This window comes from Orbicella faveolata, unplaced genomic scaffold (assembly GCF_042242905.1).
Source record: "Orbicella faveolata isolate gen_17 unplaced genomic scaffold, um_ofav_v1 contig_2, whole genome shotgun sequence".
Lineage (NCBI taxonomy): Eukaryota > Metazoa > Cnidaria > Anthozoa > Scleractinia > Merulinidae > Orbicella > Orbicella faveolata.
Window position 1 is genome coordinate 7,409,008 of NW_028301547.1, and position 19,315 is coordinate 7,428,322.

At 40.4% G+C, this 19,315-nt stretch overlaps 2 protein-coding genes across 2 annotated transcripts; both read left to right on the top strand.

The window, feature by feature from the left end:
- The first annotated feature begins 8,854 nt into the window (after positions 1–8,854).
- On the top strand, positions 8,855–11,890 carry LOC110042802 (tripartite motif-containing protein 3-like). Its single transcript, XM_089290085.1, has one exon. It carries the CDS (start codon positions 9,164–9,166, stop codon positions 11,024–11,026), a length of 1,863 nt encoding a protein of 620 aa, XP_089146211.1. The 5' UTR covers positions 8,855–9,163; the 3' UTR covers positions 11,027–11,890.
- Positions 11,891–15,784: 3,894 nt separating this feature from the next.
- LOC149111766 (E3 ubiquitin-protein ligase TRIM45-like) lies at positions 15,785–18,925 on the top strand. Its single transcript, XM_089289852.1, has one exon. The coding sequence runs from the start codon at positions 15,851–15,853 to the stop codon at positions 18,059–18,061; it is 2,211 nt and encodes a 736-aa protein (XP_089145978.1). The 5' UTR covers positions 15,785–15,850; the 3' UTR covers positions 18,062–18,925.
- The last annotated feature ends 390 nt before the right edge of the window (positions 18,926–19,315 follow it).

The window sequence follows — 19,315 nt, forward strand, 5'->3', positions numbered from 1 at the left end:
ATTGTTTTGCGGATGCGAAGAGAAAAGAGCTGGTATGTATAACACTGGGAATATTTTTGTCTGAATTCTGCTTGTGGGAATGGGATTTGAGCACTGGGAAGTGGGATTTGGAAACCATATTGGCTGGGAAATGGGTATAGTAACCCCCCCCCCCCCTCCCCCCGCCCTTCAGGACCCTCTTTCAGAGTTCCCCTCGAGAGAAAGACAGACATTTTCCACATCAAATCTCTTCAAAATCATTACTCTATCTTTCAGTTTCTTGCAGTGAAGAACATGCCTGAAAATTTCCCGCAAGGTTTCTGGCAAGAAAGCAAACAATTGCTGCTTCTTTTTCAATCCACACAAGGACTTTTTGCCGGCTTACACCGGAAGACGTGTGATGTACTTTCCAAACACAATTAGCGACATAACGATTAGATTACGAAAAAATGCCGTTAAGCATGTATTGGTAATAATCACTAACTAGGCCAGGAAAGCCTGCTCGTATTTATAGTAGTTTCCCAAAATTCAAGAAACAAAATCTAAGCTAGACTGTTCACAGCCTCTCTATTTTTCAACGCATGCGAAGGAAAAAGCAGGCGCGAAGCGAGCGCGAGCGCGAAGCACGAGGGGCTTGGGGCGGGAAAGCGAGTGAAGCAAGCCAAACGAAAAATAGGACGACGAATTTTTCACGGTCCCCATTCCTTTACCAGTCAAGTCTCCCGTTTTGCCCTGGCGTCCAGTTCTTATGCGACTGTACCGCGTTCAACGATCAAATTAAAATACAAGAAAATAGAGAGCTCTGAACAGTCTAAATCTAAGTATCTTTTCAACTGATTCTGTTATAGATATTCATCGCCTCCGTTGAGGAATGAGAAATTTTAAAACTGTCTTTGGTCGTGCCCAGGCTATTCAATTTACTAACACGCACAATTTCACAATTTCAGTTCAAGCTGAAGTCTCCTAGTAGATTGGGCCTCTAACCTTTCTCAAGGGACAGCTTTTACCAAGTAGAACTGGAAAACAAACTTTGAATGTTTTAGCTATTAAATAAGCACCAAATTACTGACGGTATCGTCCGGAAAAATCACAAAAACTGAGATTAGGCGGTATTAAGTTGTTAGAGATTTTCAGGCTGATTATCCGCAAGAAACTTTGTAACGCTAACACTGAAAAAGAGCAATGTAACTACAAAGATGAAACGAACCGGTGTAGGTATGGCTGTACTCTTTACTGGCCAAAAACTGAAACCGTAACACTAATAATTCAACTACTTAACTTTAAAAACTCTATTTTAATTCGTGTTTGTCAGTCTGCACATCTTTTGATCTTATGGATAGGAGTGCTGTTTGTGTTCTTTAGCTATTGCTTCGTTTGGCTCATTATAAATAACCCTACAAATGATGCATGTCGCCTCAAAACTACAACTAATGCAACAACCATTATAAGCCAACGCCAAGATGTTTCCATGCAGCGACGGTACTTAGAATGAGAGGCACAGCTCGGTATAATAGAAGAGTTAGACCTACGGCTGTGTTAATGATATTCACACACAGTTTAAAGTGTAGCTATAAGAAACGCTCTGAAAAGTCAATGGACATGAACAAAAGACAAGTAGCGAATAAGCCATAGAAAACATGAGTCTCGTCTGGAAGTATACACAATAAGCCTCCAGAAACAGAACCACCGTGTTCTTATTATGTCTTCCATTTCACTTGTATTTTACCAGAAATAAGTACAATGGGACGGAAAATTAAAAAAAATGATCTAGTGTCTTAGTATATAGTTTCATGTAAAATGAAAGACACAATAAGAACACGGTCTTTTATTCATTTCTTAATAGATAGTTTTGTGTGAAATTAAAATTGGGGGACTGTTTTGTTGAAGTTCATGTTTTGCAATTTACGTTCACTGTCCTTTTTACATTCAAACCCTGTATCTTTCCTGCGATAACCGGATTCAAATAAATAGAATTGTTTTACGTTTGCATTTAATTGTATTTGAAAGCGGTGTCGTTTCTTATCTTTTAGTTCTTTTATTATACGTCATGCCTGCATCTGTGACGGACATCTTCTAGAGGAAGCCAAATCCTCGAAGGCGTTTTTCACGAAAGGCATGTTGGGAAATGCCAGTTTGGATATTGGGCGCAGAGACGTCCACCCAGCTCTAATTCCCGACAGAGCTTTCTCGCAGTCTAAGCGGAGACCTATGTAGTTGACGGCCCCTTCAGTCTTTGCTAAGTAAACACAGAATCACGAAAACAGAAATTGGACTGGAGGCGCCATGCTTTTCTTGATGACTTAATGGGATTGACTGAGAAGACAACGTTGTCATCCTCTGAGCCGCTTGTTCCTCTTAGCCTTCGGAGCCTCAATACGAGGAAAAGATGGGTCTGGAGACATTATTTGATAGGCCAGATTCTTGGACTAAGGTTCTTTCTATGATTTATTCCTGGTTTTCTTTCCAAAAGTATCGCTGGTTGATCTTTGACACAAACCGTTCGTTCACAGCACCTAAAGATTTTCAAGAAGTTAGAAACTGGCTTACAGGGAGAAGTGTCAGTGAAACCCTCCACAAGAAACACGTGAATACCACTTCCGGTCAGAATCTTACTCCTGCTGAAATTTCCTTTGTTAAATTAAATCTTTTTAGGTCTGCGTGTGCCGTAATCGACCATGTTAAGAAATACATCAGGGGAATTTTTTGGAAAGGAAACAGCGTTGAATTCGTGAAAATCTCAATCCAAGAATCTAGCCAATCAAATCATAAGTCTCCGATTTACCCTTCCCTTGTGCCCAGGCCCCACCAGCTTAGAGGGATAGATGAATCTGAGAACGAGAATAAGAAAACGAAAACACGAGCAAAACAAACAGTAACCCAAGCCACTTAAAAGATAGAAGTGCAAGATACAAGAAGCAAATGAGATTAGAGGTTCTGAAGAAGCAAAGATCCTTCCCACAAGGCTCTCAACTGCAAGAACAAACTTATGATCCGATAAAACTCCCTTATCTCAAATTTCACAGTTGGTCACTACACAACTTGAAGTTGAACAACGAAACCTTCCTTCCCAGCGTGACGGTAAATCTAATTGTAATCCATCAAATATTTTCGCCCACGCACGATTGGTCTAAACACGTCACGTGACCGAATATTCTCCAGTTAAAACTGAGGAATATCCGAGAATATTCCCCAATTATCAAAACTGCGCGTGTTGCGAAAAAGATTTGAAGGATACTAAACACAATAGCCTCCATTCGGCGCCAAAATATGTGGAATATTTGTCCTTGTCTGTTCCTTGAAGCTCACAGTTTACCTCGAGCTACGCTCCCGTAAAACTGTTCGCTTCTTGGAACAGATAATGTCCACGTACAAATATCCCAGCATATTTTCGCGCCAAATGGAGGCTATTGTTTATTTATTTAAAAGTGGAATGTATTGAAAATTTGGAAAATCTAAGATATAAAAAGCCTGTCAAATATTGTTTACTTAGCTCAATTCAAAATGTTTTTGTTTTATTTTATATCGATTTCAACGGCTTGGTCTCGTTTATGCCTTCTCAAGCCAACCATTTAAACATTATATTTTGTTGCTTTTTTGCCGGCAGATGAAAATTCCTCATTGTTAATAAATGGTGTTCAATGACGTTTTCCAATTTTTTCTTTTCATTTTAGAAGCGGAGGAGAACACTGTGGAGCCTACATTGTTTGCAATGAAAGAACTATTCTTTGCTCTTTAGGAAATGCGTCAGTCTCTTGACCAAAGAAATAAACTTTGCGGTATTGCATCTGCTCGAAGTTGTGCCTGGAAAGTATTTCTTTCCATAATTGATAAGGCTCATCAAAACCAGTCCTCTATATCCCTGCTTACCGGTAGTAAAGAACTGAAAGAGCCTGAAGAATTGCCAAGTTTTCGAAGCAAAAGCAAACGGGTGTTGCCTTTGTAAATCCAGGTAAAGATTTCTTTCGTCTTTTGCCGCAAGACGAGTGAGGTACCTACCAAATACAACAACATAACGGTTATTTAGATTATTAATCGTTAGCGTAAACACAATAAACGTCTTTACATTAACTCTGTCAGAAATCTATATGTTTAAGTAATGGTTACAAAGCCGTTGGTAAACAAGGAAATCCTCCGGCCTCGCATTTCCAGGACTGGTCACCAATAAAATAAAAATAACAAAATCAAAGCATATTTTCAACTGATTGTTTTAAAATTATTTACCGTCTTCGTTGAAGTTCGAGCAATTGATTTTTGAGAACTTAACGACAAACTGGTTTCTTTTCAAATAAAAATTCACGCAAAGGAAGACCTAACAAAAGAGTTTTTCGTCCATATGCTGACAGCCGACTCGAAACGAAACCTAGAAATTAGGATAACTAAACATCAAGCCTTTATTAAAACAGTAACATCTCACCTTACAATCACACCGTTTTCAAACCACCACCTTATTTATTTCGGCCAGATTTTTATCCCCCAAAAATTGTTTAGTTATTCAACATTTATTATTTGGAGAACATCTTTAATATGACCACTCCTTTAAGCGGACACATTTGTATGGCCAAGGGTGATCCTATTTAAGAAGTTTTACGGAATTGCTTGAGACCAAGGACTCGAATTTCTATGAAAGATAACGTATCGAAAATCCGACGAGAAAAAAATAGCTAGGTGAACAGCAACCAGGATGAATAAAACTACCCTAAGGACCATAACAAAACGTTCTTTTCAAAGAATGTATTATTTGGTCAACTGATTTGTGTTTAATTCTTTGTTACACGGAATGTTCTAGTAGAGACAAGAATAGTTCAAGCGTTTCTCATGATTGGGCGAGTAAAGAAACACAGTAGCATTACCATAATCAGGTAATACGGGATACTAAGGTCCCGTCCGCACAAATGCGTTAAAAACCTCTCTTTTTGATGCCTTTTCCTCCATCGTCCACATTAGAACGAGCAAAGATGCTGGTCCGTTTTATCCAAAACGGATAAAATTAACACGCCGTCTTTGTACAAACGCTTTTTATCTTTTTATTTTTAATCTAGTAACCAAGATGATCAACAACTCAAGCACTCGACTAACAAAAGTCATCAAGGATGTTATACTGGCCGGGATATAAGGATACAAGGATACTCGAGAATTCCACGTTAAATTTCACTTGAAAAACCGATAACGTACTCATCGCTTCGCAATTCGCGCGATATCGGTTTTTGCGTGAAATTTAACGTGGAATTCCCTCGTCAGGTAATCTGAATTTGCCTATAGAATCGCATTGTTCAGAAAATTCTCGCACCCTGATTGGTTACTTAGGCGAAGTATTCAGCGTGGAAAGCGAGGCTTTGCGTGATATTGTACTCGAGCGACAACAAAACAACTCAAACATAATTAGAAACAATGACCTTTTAATCATGTTTTCAAAACAATTGTCGCCTTACACGAAGCCAAAAACAAACCAAAGTCTTTTGAAAGTGGAGGCCACGTTTCTCCCTGCTTTGACCTTAAGTACAACTCTCTGGAGAGATATACGGAGTTGCTTACACTTGCAACTTAAATGAAACACACAGACGTAAATGAAACGAGGTTTTCTTTCATTTAAAAAGAACGCTATGCGATTGAAGGAGAATTCATAAGCTGACTCTTGAATTCCACTTAACTGACTTCTCTTGAAAAACCGAAACTTCCTGTAGAACTAAGCAAAAACAAACATATAAAATTGTAAAATCGGTTTTTTGGGGGGGCTTATTTCTGTAAATAAAACCAGTATTCCTTTAAAAAAAACTGTAAGAGATATCTGCCTTCGGTCAGTCGGATGATAACACTCAACACGTCCTTGATTATTCTAGTCTACTTTAACTGTCCACCGACTTTTTTGTTGCGAGCGCGGACCACTTAATAGCGGAGCTCCAGCGGCCCGAAGGGCCGCCAAGCGGAGCCCCATACTCATATAGGAAAGAAAAGGAAACCCATGACTTGATTTTCTCATGGTTATCATGGCTAGCGGTATTGCTCGTGGGCGCGTACGCACGACGACGACGACGACGACGGGGGCGGCGACGGCGGAGTTGCCCAACACGGCGGCCATACTCCAAATAATAGGTTGACAGAGACATGCAGCCTTGGTTTACCGTGTACATCCTTGATATTGAACATCCATGTTATGATCAATTGACACCTGTCAAAACAAGGTATCCGCTGACCAGTATCACATGACCATATCGGAGGCTCAAGTCTACAGCTCCTCGAGTTCACGTGTTTTTTTGAAGTTGACCGCTGACCAAGTGCTGGTTATCGATTGGATCGCGGGCTCATATTGGGTTAGCTTGTTGGAAACAGGGCAGGATTGTTCGGAAGCCGGTTTACGCTAACCCAGGATTAAAAGTTAATCGAATTATAACTTTTTCTTCCATTCAAATGCTTTTTGCTGTTTTGTTTTTTGTATATGGTGATTATTAAAACTCAAAGCAGAAGGCCAAACAATATACAGAAACCTCACCACAAAGTTAGAAAACTCAAATCAAAATGCTATCTTTTTCTGGGTTAGCTTAATCGGGCTTTGAACAACCCGGCCCAGGAGCTACGCTTTTAGGCTGGCCTAAATCTATATGTTATTTTACTTGCAACCTGAAAGAACTAATAAGAACTAATAAGATTCTCATATAAAAAGGACGGGGCTCCTCGTCGGAGATTTAAAAAGAACCCCTATGAGGTACCAAGATCCTGTTTTGTGGGCGTGGAGGGGGATTTTTTTTTTATTGTCTTTTTTTTCACCCCCTAAGGTAATTCCCCTAAAATAAAACTGCCAATAGACTTTTGTTCAAACTTTGTCTACTGACTATTTATCATACGAGAACTTTAATTATAAAATAAAAAAGCGGGGATGCCAATGCTCGTTAAGGAGCAGTGAGGCATTGAAAATGTCCCATTTTAGCATTATTTAAAGCTTATTACAAGAACGCATTCCAAGTTATTGTAAACTCTTTGTGAGCCCAGACTCATGAAAACACGCCTCAAACTACAGTCAATACTTGTGTCGGACACAAATAAACTCTTTAAGTTTGATTTTGACAGACAGCTGAATCCTTGTTAAAATATTGGAACCAAATTGCTTGCCACGGCTATCAAACTGAAAAATAGAAAAGACTACACTGCAGCTGTTATTTTCCTAATTTATTCAATTTTCAACAATAGAAATCAGATCAGTCCTTTCTCACGCAAAGCTAATGATTAGTTGATTAAAATGGCTGGAAAAGAATTTGGGGTGCCCGAGCTCGCTAGTGAGCTATAGCCATTTTTGAACTGACAGAACTCAATATCAAGGCAAATCCGCCATGTTTTCAATGTGCGCGTGCACGAGCGCGCGCTAATGACGCCATAATTTATGCGCAGTAAGGATGCGCAATGCAAATGTGAGGAATCACCTTAAAGGTACTAATTCAAAATCAACTAACTAACATTTTCATAATTTTTAATAGCTATAAAGACGATTGTAAATGAAAGGAAATTACAAATCAGTTAGTTGTCAAATATCTCCTTACATATTTCTTTTTTCGCCTCGAGGACTTCAAAGGTACCGCGAAAGCTACTACTGTTGACCTTATTGGCTTAACACCCTAACAGGTATCAAACCACTGTTTTAACCCCTTAAAAGGTGCGACAAGCAGCCCCGTCCTTTTCAGTATATAATGGATGTCCCCCCGGGCAAGCAATACGGCTACATTGCGCTATTCAACATTGCGTGAAGAAAGAGGGCGTTTTGTCCCACAGTTTATGACAATGATTGCAGTTTCCCTTCACAGTGAACAAAGTCAGCCAGCCATATGATTTTTCTTTGTACAAAACCCGAACAAAAAAAAAAAAAAGAAAAACCTCTTCAGTGATAAGAATACGAATTTTTCCTACGCCACGATGACTTGAGAACCGAGAACAGGCCCTTGGATGTGATATTCAGCTGGGACCCTCCTGGTGATATCTCTTGTATGGCTCTTATGCAAATCACTACAGTATGTTATCAGTCAGGGGTATCAGATATCATTTAAACCTTCATTTTAAACTGATTCACGGGAAATAAAACTCACATTTTCTTTTCACGAATACCAAAGGGGCATAACGTTTGTCGAAAGTAATCGCGGAATAATGACAATCAAATCAAGAAAATACCTTTTACCACGCTCTTAGTTCGTGAACCTTATTGCTTACAGTGTTTACAGTATCCTTCAGAACACGCTTTTGAAACTATTTCTTTTACACATGCAGTTAGACTTAAGGCCTTTAATTAGAAACAAAATGCAGAATGTGTTTTGGGCATGCAGCCATGGATCTAGTGCATAAATAAGCAATAGTCTCCCTTTGGCGCTAAAATATGCTCAGTCATTTGTCCACAACAAGAAGGGAAGAGTTTTCCGAGAGCAAAGCTCGTGGAAAGCAGCTGTCAGCTTCAAAACCGAGATAATTTCCAAGGACAAATAAATATCCGAGAACATTTTTAAAGTCAAATGAAGGCTATTGTGCTTCTTATCCTTCAAATACCTTTCGTATTAAAGAAGCAGAATCCTTTGAAATTTGGGGAATATCTCCCGGTTATCTCTCCGGGGAATATTTCCTGGTTATCTACCGTAGCTTCCCAACTCGGCTTCTCACCAATTCCCTCGCAGATTCTACTCTTGCGTCACGCTTGGCTTCGCCGCCAAAACAAAAGCACTCCGGCGCGTGCGAAATCCTGCCAGCTACGTAGGCTGTAAGAGAGTTCGATCTGCCTGGCTGCCTGATGAAAATACAAACTAAACCTATTTATTCAAGATTTCTCGGAATCACAAACACAACAGACGGGTGTGGTCGATTTCATCGTCGTTTGGCAATCTGCAGTTTGTGATGGAGTCTCTCTTGTTCGATCTGTTGGGATACTTACACCAAACCCAAGACCATAGCTTGTCTTCATTCCTTCTGCTGTGAGTACTCGGAGAAACACGCATTAGTCAGCCAAAAACAAGGAATATTTCGTTGTCCTGAGTGTCAAACCGAAGTTGGACTCCCTGAAGGAAATCGTTTCGATAATTTGCCAACCAGTTTTCTCCACAACAGTTTGCTAAGTCTTCTCGCTGTTAGACAAAGCGGCGATGGAAGCCCGATCAGCTGCGATATTTGTAAGAAAAAGAGCGCTGACATCAGCTACTGCTTTGATTGCGAAAAGTTGATGCGCTCTGACTGTGTTAACGCGCATGAGTTGTTCCAAGTTGCTGCGTTTGAAGGACACAAAGTCACGCCAGTGAAACAGTTTCAAGTCCAAGACTACGAGGCCTTGTTAAAGCGACGATCCTTTTGCTCACAGCAGTACCACGAGAGAGAGGTAATGAGGTTTTTCTGTCTGGAATGTCAAACCTGTGTTTGTCAAATTTGCATAAACACGGATCACAAGAATCATAATGTTGATGCGCTTGAAAAAGCAGCTGATGCCGAGAAAGCCAACATCATGGCGGGAGTCGAGTTGTTAAAACAAAAGAGAAAAGTTTACACTGATCTAATGCGTGAAGTTGAGGATACAACTTCCAAGCTAGAAGCTAATATTACCAAAGCTGTAGCTGAAGTTTCCCAAGCAGCCAACCAAATGATCGCTCAAATTCGAGAACGCGGGCGAGAAACCATTACTGAGCTCCGGAACACAGGCGTGGCGAGAGCAGAGAAATCAGATTGTGTCAAGAAACAGACAGAGTCCTCGACCAAGCAAATCGACCAAGCAGTTGAGTTTGCAAATAACCTGGTTCAAAGAAGTTCAAGCTCAGATATCATGCAAAGCAACAAGAATTTAAAACAGCGATTTGAAGATCTTAACAAGACCGCAGTGCCAGAACTTCCGGTTAGCTCATTCGTGAAGTTTGTCCCCACTATTGCACCTGAGAGTTTAATCCTGGGTTTTGTGGCAACTAACCAAATAGATGTACATCACTCCACAGGTCTAGGAATAACTGAGAATTTCCAAGCTGGTTTAGAAGCAGAGTTTCTCGTCTGTCCTAAAATATTTAAAGAAGAACTGACGAGTGGAACTCGACGTAAATTACACGTTGAAGTTCTCATGGAACCCGCTGAACAAGAAGGAAGTTTGATTATTTGTGAAAAAGAAGATGGAAATTTCCAAGTGAAATTTATCCCAAAAGCACCAGGCAGGTACAACATCACAGTAAAGATAAATGGCGACAAACTCGCTAACAGTCCCTTCACTGTCCAGGTGAAGGAACGACAGCTTGAGATTGTGGGCGAGTTGGATTTAAAAGGAGAAATGCAACAAGAACCACGCTGGATTGCTGTTAACAGTAAAAGCCTGATCGCTGTAGCTGACTTTAAAATGCACTGTGTCCTGATATACGATAAGGAAGGAGAGTTTGTGCGAAAACTTGGCTGCAATGGGCGGAATCCTGGACAGTTTAACGGTCCACGTGGCGTCACATACCTGAATGATGACGAGATTCTGGTGGCAGATGAATTGAATCACCGCATTCAGCAGTTCAATGTACAGACAGGGAACTTTGTGAAAAGATTTGGAAAGTGCGGGACAGGAGAGGGCGAGTTTCAGAATCCAGAAAGCGTTTGTTTGGATGGTGAAGGACGTGCTGTTGTTGCCGACTGCAGTAACAGCAGAATCCAGGTATTGACAAAGGATGGTAAACCTGTGTTTAAATTTGGAGATAGCGGCTCAGAGAAGCTCGGCAGGCCCGTTGGATGCATTTATCACAGAAACATGTTCATTGTATCTGACTGCTGGAACAATTCCTTGAAAGTATTTGACAGTTCAGGGAAGCTTTTGTACAAGATTGGTAAAGGAGGCGAGAATGATGGACAGTTCCGTGGTCTGTGGGGTTTGTGTGTTGAGAAATGTGGCAATCGTCAGAAGCTTCTTGTATGTGACAGAAACAATGGTCGCATTCAACAGTTTACAGTGGAAGGTTGTTTTACTGGCAAAACTGTTACTAGACTACAGGATCCAATTTACATAGCTACCACACCAGATGGTCGCATTTTGGTTTCAGATTATAAAACCAAAAGAATATATGTCCTAAAATAAGTGGCAAAATGAAGTAGAGAACCTTGTCGCATTTTTAAAGTGAAAAGAAGGTTTTTAAAATACGTTTTGCGCCAAGCGAGTATTATATAAAATTATAAAGTTTTCCTACCAAAAGAATGAATCATTTGTTAAGGTGGAAGATAATCTGTTACTCAGAACTTCTCAGTCTTAAGCTTTGACAAGATCTGAGTACAGACTAGTTAAAACATACCAACACTTTGTGTTTTTCACCGAATAAGTCGAATTTAGTTTTATTGATTTAAGTATGTACCACATATTATAAACAAGACAAGGGACAAGTTTTGTCCTTCATGTTTACGTGTGACGGTACTCGTATTAACAGATCGAGATACGTAATTTGTTAGACCGTCATCTTTTTTTTCGTTTATTATATTCTGTCAGAGTTCTCTCAAGAGTGATACCTCTGACATTCTCGTGACACTCTGACATCATTTTGAGCTGATTGTTTTTAGAGTTTTTAGGATTTTTAATCATTTGTCTTTTTTTCTACGGAGAGAATATGAGATGTTATGAAGAGAACCAAACACTATGAGCATTTAATCAGTAATATTGGCTGCTTAAACATATGGAGCTGGTACGTTAACAACGCTTGGCAAATTTACATGATAAAAACCAATTTGACAATGATGTTTTTATGACCAAAACAGGGTATTTTATATAACGGACCCAAAATAGATTATTTAGCATGCCGGATAAGTCTTACTTTCAACGGTTATATTACCTTTCATGGAGCAAGTAGATATCCTATCGAGGGATAGTCCAAGTTGTACAGGCCAAGAATATTATTATAACCATAATTTTTTTGATCATGAGATAAGCAGAACTTGTTTGAGACTCTTGTAATGTGGTGTTGTTGTCATTATATATAGCCCCTTTTTGTCCCTTGCCGAAGACCAGCTTATTGATTGCAGCCAATCAGAGTATCGCTGTTTATCAGGATGTTGCTCTGTGGCCAATCAGGAAGGTGTAAAAACTGACACGATTGGTTGCGTTACACGAACTTATATGTAACGCAATAATTAACAATTCCCAGATTCTCTCGGCCGCCAAACTTTCAGTTCTTGGTAGTGTACTCCGTGAATACTTAAAGCAATTCATGATCAGTTTAGGTCAGTCGAAAGCAGAAATTTGAACTTCGCACCATAAGAACAATACAGAAACCTAAACTAACAGTATCAAGCCGAGGGACAATCCAGATATAGTGATCCAAAACTCCACCTCAGTCACACTGGAGCGAAAGGTTCATATTAATTTATTTTTCCTTTCGCCCAACTTGTGTATTTGACTATTGGATTCTCACTTTGCGCACCTTTTGTAGATTTCTTTTGTTGATTTCCCAATTCGCCCAAACCGTCTTCAATTCTAGTTGTCGATTTCTCTCTTTGGGCAAACTTTGTCGATTTTTTTTCTTTGTTTACAACTTGTAATTTTTATTTTCTAATTATTTTTTCATCTTGCGCACATTTGTACCTTTCTTGTGTTTTTTTGTCCTTAGTGCACAACTTGTATATTTGTCTTTGTTGATATCTCACTTTACTCAAGACTTGTAGATTTCTCTTTTTGTCATTTTTTTTCTTTCTACACAGTTGTACATAGGTCGAGTTAAGTTTCAATGAGACAGTCATTTTTTATTTAGTTTTCATTACTTGTGGCATTAAAAATTGCACGCTGTTTATCTAGTGTCTCTGATTGGTTGTTACTCGCTGTTAATTTTTCTTAACCAACCAATGACAGACAACCTAAGGATTGCTTTAAAATTTTGTCCTCAATATGAGCTAATATGGACTTTCTCGATCAGAATGTCTATCAAAGATAACGTATCAAATATCTGACGGAAAAAGCACATTGAAGGGTAACCGAGAACCGCGCTAAAGATTATAGTAAAACCACGATGTGCCTGCATTTCTACGTCAAGGTCACGTGGTCCTGTTTTGTATATGGTGGCGGTACCAGACCTCGCACATTCCACAATGCTCGTTACCAGATCGTCCCGTACAATCCCAAAGCTGATGACGCTAAACAGAATCATTAATTGAACTGAACAGAGATCCTACTCTTTCAAATCGTTGTAAATAAGAACTAGAACAAAAGAAAACAATATAAAATTGTAACATACATTTTTCAGGCTCATTAATGTTAATAAAACCAGTATTCTCTTTAAAAACTCTAGATATCAGCCTTCGGCATCGGGTGATAACACTCAACACGCCCTTATTATTCTAGTCTAGTCGTCCACAGACTTTATATTGCGAGCGCGTACCACTTAATATTTTACTTGCGATCTCGACGAACTTATAAGAGAAATAAGAGAGATAACGTTCTTAAGACAAACTACGATCATTCTAGTAGATATTAGTAAAATCAAAGAGATAATCACCTCTTGCTAAAACCAAATCAGTTACGTCTTTTCGATTAGTGCCTCATACTGTAGCGTGGTGAAAACGAAGACTAGATGCAGCTACGATGTCTGCATGTCACGTTCACCCGCAAGCAAAGCAAGCCTAAGGAATCTCGATTCGTTCTATTTCTTGTCCATTCTTATCCGCGGAGCCCTGGATTCTTTTCATCACATGACTGTTGAAACGAGTAATAACGACGTTAGAGTAGCTTTTTTTCATTTGGAAGCTGGAACTACCCGTGACGAACAAACAAATGATCAAAAGCTCTTCAAGGAAGACAAATAGCCCGTGCAAGACGTCGGGTTTAACTCGTGTGGCCATGTTGGTGCCTAACGAGGATATTGGTGTTCACAATCAGTGACATGCGTTCCCTTCCACTCCCATCTTTCAGTGTTGTTTAGAAACTAAAACATATTGAACAAGAAATCCCGGGCGACTCCCATAAAAGAACGACGGAGGTGCTCGTCGGAAATTTTAAAAAGAACCCGTTAGAGGTCGGCAAGATCCTGTTTTGTGGGCGTGGCTAGAAGTTTTTCTCACCCCTCGGAGGTACCAATTCTAAAACAGCACCCTAAGTAACACTTTCATAATTTTAATAGCAATAAAGACGATTCCAAATGAGACAAAATTAAAAATTAGTTGGTTGTCAGTATCTCCTTACATATTTTTTTTTCTCCTCAGTACCCTAAAAGGTATCACGAAAGCTCCCACTGTGCATCCACAAGCCAAGCTTTATAATATACCCCTGTACAAAATATTTTGGGTAGAGCCATTCAATATGACTTTATTCCCAACAATGTGCTTTGGGAATTTTAATACAACGTTCATGAAAGTTATGGTAATAAGACTAACCCGGTAGGGGGACTTCGATTCATACAAAAAAGGACGGGGCTACCCGTCGGAAATTATGAAAAGAACTCCTAGGAAGTACCAAGATCCTTTTTGTGGGCGTGACTTGAAATTCAAAATAAGTGATTTTCAAATATCTCTTGTCATATTTTTTTTTTCCGCTCAATACCTAAAAGATACCGCAAAGGCTCCTGCTGCGGACCTTTTGAGGCTTAACACCTTAAGAGCTAAAACCACCTTTTTAACCTCTAAAAGGTGCGACCAGCACCCCCGTCTTTTTCATATGGGAGTCTCTGCCCCCCCCCCCTACCCCCCCCATTAAGGTAAAAGGTCCAGATTCCAACACTCGACACCCAAATGTATTGACAGCTTCTGCTCCGAGGTCAGAGAGTTCCAGTCTACGTAGCTGCTGTAGCCTGCGAGCAGGCTTCTCATGCGTTCCGCAGGAACAAAGTCCATCAGCAAAGTCGTGAAAGATGAGTCAGCGAGCGAAGAGAGCTGGTGAGAATGGCCAGAGTCAGCCTCGCTTTGCACGCTGACTTATCGCGACTTTGCTCCTGCCGCAACGCAACGCATCTGCTCGAAGTTGTGCCTGGAAAATATTTTTTTTCCATAATCGATAAGGCTCGTCAAAACCACTATATCCCCCTTTACTGTGGTGAGGAACTGAAAGAGCCTGAAGAATTCCTCGGTTTTCGAAGCAAAAGCAAGCGGGTGTTGCCTTTGTAAATCCAGGTAAAGATTTCTTTCGCCTTATGCCGCAAGACGAGTGAGGTACCTTCCAAATCCAACAACGTAACATAACGGTTACTTAGATTATTAAGCAGGAACAAAGTCGACCAACAGAGTCGCGAGAGATGAGTCAGCGTGCGAAGAGAGCTGGTGAGAATGGTCAGAGTTAGCCTTGCTTTGCTCGCTGACTTATTGTGACGTTGCTCTTACCGCAACGCATGAGAACCTGCTCGCAGGCTGCAACTGGCGGAGCTGCCATTTAACAAATTGACCTCAGTTTTTCATGCCTGTCCTGTTATTGATCATGAACTCTGTCATAGCATTGTCAGAGTAGCTGTGGATCCACGAGGCGATAGCCGAGTGGATCCGCAGACTTCTTTGACAATGTTATGACGAAATTCATTGTCAATAACAGGACCGACGCATGGAAAACTGAGGTCAATTTGTTTTTTACAACAACAAATTGTCAAATTGTCCGCTCTCGCACGTTGACTGAGCGCGCGAGAACTTCTGCAGTCATTGTAAAATTTATTTACACGCGGTCGAAGCCCGCACAGAAATTCGCAGGCGGATACGCCGCGAGTGAAATACCCAGCTTGACTCCTCACCAAATTCGCCTCTCGAGCCACACTCGGCTTCGCCGCCAAAAACAAAAGCACTCGCGCGCGAAATCCCTCCAGCTACGCAGGCCAAGAGAGTTCGATCTGCCTGGTTGATTGCTGAAAATAGAAACTAGCCATATTTATTCAAGATTTCTCGGAATTACAAACACAATAAACGGGTCTGTTCGATTTCATCTTTGTTTCGCAATCTACAGTTTGTGATGGAGTCTCTCTTGAAAAACCTCAAGGAACAAGTTACTTGTTCCATCTGTTTGGATATTTACACCAAACCCAAGACCATAGCTTGTCTTCATTCCTTCTGCTGTGAGTGCTTGGAGAAACATGCATTAGTCAGCCAAAAACAAGGAAAATTTCGTTGTCCCGAGTGTCAAACCGAAGTTGGCCTCCCTGAAGGAAATCGTTGCGATAATTTGCCGACCAGTTTTCTCCACAACAGTTTGCTGAGTCTTCTCGCTGTTCAACAAAGTGGCGATGGAAGCCAGATCAGCTGCGGTATTTGTAAGAAAAACAGCGCTGAGATCAGCTACTGCTTTGATTGCGAAAAGTTGATGTGCTCTGACTGTGTTAACGCACATGAGTTGTTCCAAGCTGTTGTGTTTGAAGGACACAAAGTCACGCCAGTAAAACAGTTTCAAACCCAAGACTACGAGGCCTTGTTAAAGCGACGATCCTTTTGCTCACAGCAGTACCACGAGAGAGAGGTAACCAGGTTTTTCTGTCTTGAATGTCAAACTTGTGTTTGTCAAATTTGTATAAACACGGATCACAAGAATCACATTGTTGATGCGCTTGAAAAAGCAGCTGATGCCGAGAAAGCCAACATCATGGCGGGAGTCGAGTTGTTGAAACAAAAGAGACAAGTTTACACTGATCTAATGCGTGAAGTTGAGGATACAACATCCAAGCTAGAAGCTAGTATTACCAAAGCTATTGGAGAAGTTTCCCAAGCAGCCAACCAAATGATCGCTCAAATTCGAGAACGCGAGCGGGAAGCCATTACTGAGCTCCGGAATACAGGTGTGACGAGAACGGAGAAATTAGATTGTGTCAAAAAACAGACACAGTCCTCGACCAAGCAAATCGACCAAGCAGTTGAGTTTGCAAATAACCTGGTTCAGAGAGGTTCAAGCTCAGATATCATGCAAAGCAACAAGAATTTGGAACGGCGATTTGAAGATCTTAACAAGACCGCAGTGCCAGGACTTCCGGTTAGCTCATTCGTAAAGTTTGTCTCGACTATTGCACCTGAGAGTTTAAGCCTTGGTTTCGTGGCAACCAGTGATACAGACGTACGTTTATCCACTGTAGAAGGAATGACTCAGAATATCCAAGCTGGTTTAGAAGCAGAGTTTCTCGTCTGTCCTAAAATATCTAAAGAAGAACTGACGAGTGGAATTCAACGTAAATCTCACGTTGAGGTTTTTTTGGAACCCGCTGAACAAGAGAGAAGTTTGATTATTTGTGAAAAAGAAGATGGAAATTTCCAGGTGAAATTTGTACCTAAAGTACCAGGCAGGTACAACATCACAGTAAAGATAAATGGCGACAAACTTGCTAACAGTCCTTTCACTGTCCAGGTGAAGGAACGACAGCTTGAGATTGTGGGCGAGTTAGTTTTACAAGGAGAAATTCCACAAGAACCACGCGGGATTGCTGTTAACAGTAAAGGGCTGATCGCGGTAGTTGACGGGGAAAGACACTGTCTCCTGATATTCGATGCGGAAGGAAAGTTTGTGCGAAAACTTGGCTGCTATGGAAAAAATCGTGGACAGTTAAAAATTCCTTGTGGAGTCACATACCTGAATGATGACGAGATTCTGGTGGCAGATCAATTGAATCACCGCATTCAGCAGTTCAATGTACAGACAGGGAACTTTGTGAAAAGCTTTGGAAAGTACGGGACAGGAGAGGGCGAGTTTCAGAATCCAGAGAGCGTTTGTGTGGATGGTGAAGGACGTGTTGTTGTTGCCGACTTCAAAAACGGAAGAATCCAGGTCTTGACAAAAAAAAGTAAACTTGTGTTAAAATGTGGAGATAGCGACCCCGAGAAGCTCAGCAAACCCACTGGATGCATTTACCACAAAAACATGTTCATTGTATCAGATTCCTTGAACAATTCCTTGAAAGTATTTGACAGTTCAGGGAGGTTTTTGTTCAAGATTGGAGAAACAGGCAAGGCTGATGGACAGTTGTCCTGTCCTTGGGGTTTGTGTGTTGAGAAATATGGCGATCGTCAGAATCTTCTTGTGTGTGACAAAAACAATGGTCGCATTCAACAGTTCACAGTGGAAGGTTCTTTTACTGGCAAAAGTGTTTCTGAGCTAGAAAATCCACTGCACATAGCTACAACACCAGATGGTCACATTTTGGTTTCGGATTATAAAACGAAGAAAATATACATACTAAAATAAGTAGCAAAATGAATAAGAGAACCCTGTCGCATTTTTAAAGCAAAAGTAGCTTTTATCCGTTTCCATCAAACTAGTATCATATAACATTAGAATTGTTTTTCAGCAATAGAATGAGTCACGATGGAAGATAATCTCTACTTAAAATGTTTCAGTCTTTACCTGTAAAATGATTATGGGTACACACTGTTGCAAACCAGGCACTGAACGCAGTGATTCTGATTCAAATCAAGTTCATTTGACTTTCATAAATAAGACAAGAGACAGGTTTCGTCCTTCATGTATGCACATGTGTATGACGATACACATAGTAATCTGTTAGAGCGCAAGCATCGCTTTTATGTTTGGCCATCAGGTTGGAATTCCTCGTTGTAAATCCCGCGGGGCACTGAAAAGGAGAGTGCGATGAGAAACTTCTGTCTTCTCAGGTTTCAGCTGAGAAGACATTTGATTGTTGTTAGAGCATTTAGGATTTGTAATTATTTGGATACTTTGTTCCGAAAGAAGATGAGATGCTCTAGCAAAAAGTAAACCTTATGAGCAGTATTAAAGAAAAATCAACTTGTTTTATTGTTTTAGGCAAAGAGCTATTGGCAGCTGAATCACACTTGAAAAATTTATATAAAAAAAAAAACATTTGATGCCGATGTCCTTAACGTAAACATGGCTATGACAGTGTTTTATATGTAGCGGGCCCACAGTAGATTTCTCAGCATTTTTCGATATTATTTCCGTCGATTTTACAGCCGTTGATAAGGTAAGTAGGCTCCCAGTCGAGTGCATGTCCAAGTTATACAGAACAGGAATGTTTTAGAGAGTCTTCAGATACTCATAACTTTTTATAGTAATAAAATAAGTTAAAGCTGATCGACTCAGTTGTTCTGTGATCTTGTCGTGATCATATAGGGTGTTTTCCATTTACACAGAGATTCCGGAAATTCCGGTGGGATGTAAATAGAAAAACTGGTAAACTGAAATTCCAGAATAAGCGGAGTTTCTGAAAAGGTAGTCCTGTATTCCAGTTGGAAACGAACCCAGTGGAAATGAGTATTCATTTTACGAGTTCCAGGCTTTTCACGGCCATATCTTCCATAGAGAATTAGGGCGACGGCTTCCTTGGTGATGCTGATATCCTCTGATCCATCACCTCAAATACCGTAACACAAATGTTCGGTGCACCATGTCCTGGAGCCAGACTTTCAAATGTCAATCAGTCACAACTTTGCCATGCATGCCTTCATGGAAAGTGGCATTTAT